The sequence below is a fragment of the Pteropus alecto genome, unplaced genomic scaffold (assembly GCF_000325575.1).
Source record: "Pteropus alecto unplaced genomic scaffold, ASM32557v1 scaffold326, whole genome shotgun sequence".
Lineage (NCBI taxonomy): Eukaryota > Metazoa > Chordata > Mammalia > Chiroptera > Pteropodidae > Pteropus > Pteropus alecto.
In genome coordinates, this window is record NW_006438873.1 from 1148323 (window position 1) to 1151136 (window position 2814).

The following is a 2814-nucleotide window of genomic DNA, read 5'->3' on the forward strand; positions in this document are numbered from 1 at the left end:
CCTGAGGTCCTGGGGATACCAGGGGACTAGCAGAGGGTAAAGAGGCCAGGTCCCCACCAAGCCACCAAAAGATGAATATGTGGGTAAGAAGGGTCCTGTGTTCTCAAGTAGGGCCAGAGCTGGGTGCCAGGGCCCAGGAGTGGGTCAGAGAGGGGGCCACCTCATGGGGCACCCTCACCTGCATCCATGCGCGCAGAGGATATGAATTTGTCCAGCTGACACCTCAAGAAGTCCCTTTCCTCTTCCAGGTCCTCAATGCGCTTCTGCAGCCAGGAGTTCCTCTCCAAGGCCATGTGCAGCTGAGCCCTGACGCCGTTCATCAGGGCTACTGTCGGGGATGCAGCCTCCGGAGACTCTAGGGACAGCAGGGGACCCTCGTCACACCCCAGACTCCAAAGGCCCTGCACCCCAGCTGACTCAAGTCCCTCCTGGCAAGCCTCAGCTCACCCTCAAAGTTTCCCTGAGTGGGGCTGAGACGGTAAAAGAGCTGGGGGTCTAGGTGGGGCGCCTCATCGAAGGGGATGGCGATCTCAAAGGCCTCATCATCCTTCTTCACTGGAGAGGAGAGCAAAGGCAAGGTCAGCCCGGGGACATCCTTGAACCCCACGGACCAGCACCCAACCGCAGCAGAACCCCCAGGGAGGAAAGAGCAGGGATCGGCAGAGTGGCCATGGGACTAAGGGTGGGGCAGGGTCCCAGCTTCCTCACGTGTCCTTCTCCGACTGTTTCGGTCATTCATGGCGCAGCCTCCGGCGGGCCCAGGCAACCGACCGCCTCAGAGGCACTGGACAGAAAGAGCAGCCACAGATGGAGGGACACAGATGGACTCCAAGGGACACCCTGGGAGGTGCGGCCAACTCCCCAGGACTGAGAGAGGAGGTGCTGAAGGCCGGGACTCCTGGATCTGATGGAGAGGAGTGGGGGGGACCCAGAACCCTCACGACTGGGGGAGAAGACCTGGGCGTCCAAACCCTTGCACTCCTACATATGTACCGAGGGAAGGAGAAGCTGGGCTCCCGTAGGATCCACCAAGAGACATCCTGTCCTGAATGGGCTGGACCCTCGTCACAGGTCACCTCGGGGCCAAAAGTGAGAGGTGCGTTGGGAGACTGCCCCAACTTCCAGGCATGAGGTGAGGGTCTGGCCCATGCGCGGTGCCTCCTGCACCCATGGGCACCCTCACGCCCTTCCCCCGCACTCGCATGAGTAAATATGTCTCCTCCCCGTGGTGGGGGGGCTGGGCGCGTGCGCAGTGCAGGGAAAGGTCACGCGTGGGGCTGCCCCCCCACCCTGCCCCCGCCCTTTGTCCGATGGTGGGAGGAGGAGTGATGGTGTCAAGGGGTCCCAGCGGGAGATGAGCTAGGCCGCGGGTATAGATGGCGGCCGCCGCCTGCAGGTGCTGGGGGTCAGAGGGGCCGGGGCCCCGCGCTCACCACCCGCGCGCGGAATCCGGCCCGGGGACCGACGGCCGCAGCGGCGGCGCCCATGTCCGGTGCCGGGGAGCGTCTGCAAAGTGTCGCGGGGAGCAGAGGGAAGCGCCCACCCACCGGCCGGCGGGGCGGGCAGGGACACTCGCCCGGTCCGATGGTCGGCGCGCCTTCTCCGGTAGTCCGGGCCCCAAGCGAGGTCTGCCTTGTGCGGCGGAAGCCGGGGCCGCACTTGCGCGATGGCCCCTTGCAGCACTCCCCCGCCCTTCGTGAGGCCCAGGCAGGGAACGTCACGAAATTCCTAATTCCTGGAGAGCTGGTGCCTCCGGAGGTCCTCCGGAGATCCTCTGGGTGGGTGGCGTCGCGCCCAGTGGGGCAGATAGAGGAGGAGCAGTGTAGGAGACAGCCAGGAAAGTTAAAGCACGGGGATAACCGCTTTAAACGACTCCCTGGGAACTGGCCCGAGTGGACCCCGGAAACCGTCCCTTCATCTCCCACAGGCATATCAACACAGCGAGATCCACGATTCCCAGAATCCTGAGGGAGCGAGTTATCCCTTCCTGAAAACAGCCGAAAGCACCCGCCACCTCCACCCCCGTGTTAGTGATTTAAGGGCTGGCTTTGGCACGTTCAGATGTAAGTCTAGTCCTGGCTGCTTCTCTCCTGCCTCGGCTTACTCACCTGTGAAGTGGGGAGGATGCAGTGACATGACACACGCAAAAACGCCCAGCCTAGTGCCTGACCATAGTCAGGGTTAACGTCAGGCGCTGTTAGTATTGCTTGAGGTCAGACAGCGGGAGGCTCGCTCCCTCTCGGGGGAGAGACAGCTGCTTTGTTCAGCCCAAAAAGAGGTTAGAAGGAACGGGGTCCCAGCAGTATGCCTGGCACAAAACAGATGCGCGCCCCAAAACGTGTAGGCGGCAGGGTTTATTCTGCTTCCAGCTTAGCTCTGCCTGCCCTTCCTCCTCCTTCAGGAGGAGCCTCCATGCTCTGGAACTTGTGGCAGCCCTGATGAGAGCACAACTGCAGAGGGAGAACCTAAATGTCAGAGGCCACACTCCTACCGCTTCACCTTATAAGTGTTTTCCTAACTGCAGGGTCCTGGGTGGAGAATTTGGTACAGGGTGGGATCGGCAATTAACACAAAATATCGTAGATGAAAGTATCAGTGACCTGCACATGGCAGAGTTAACTATGGTTATTGCACACATTTTGCATACCTGTAAAGTAGGTTGCCATATAAAAGGTGTTTCTTACAAGGGATTGTGGTTTTAAAAATAAGTTGAAAAACACTCTGCCTAGGTCAGAAGGTCCCCAAACCCAAGGCTGCAGATTGATACAAGTCTGTGGCCTGTTAGGAACTGGGCCTCACAGCAGGTGGGCAGCG

At 60.4% G+C, this 2814-nt stretch overlaps 1 protein-coding gene across 4 annotated transcripts in view; it reads right to left on the minus strand.

The window, feature by feature from the left end:
• CCDC106 (coiled-coil domain containing 106) overlaps positions 1-1681 on the minus strand; it is a 4050-nt gene extending 2369 nt beyond the window's left edge. Inside the window, exons 1-5 of one of the 4 annotated variants that reach the window (XM_025049623.1) lie at positions 1434-1564; positions 994-1076; positions 709-784; positions 448-555; positions 179-355 (exon numbers count right to left, since the gene is read on the minus strand). In XM_025049623.1, the coding sequence (XP_024905391.1) occupies positions 179-355; positions 448-555; positions 709-739 (316 nt within the window). In that variant the 5' untranslated portion in view covers positions 740-784; positions 994-1076; positions 1434-1564. Of the gene's footprint in view, positions 1-178; positions 356-447; positions 556-708; positions 785-993; positions 1077-1433 lie in introns of those variants that run through there. The other 3 variants (XM_015592554.2, XM_015592552.2, XM_025049624.1) reach the window with 3 other exon arrangements.
• Between the last annotated feature and the right edge of the window lie 1133 nt (positions 1682-2814).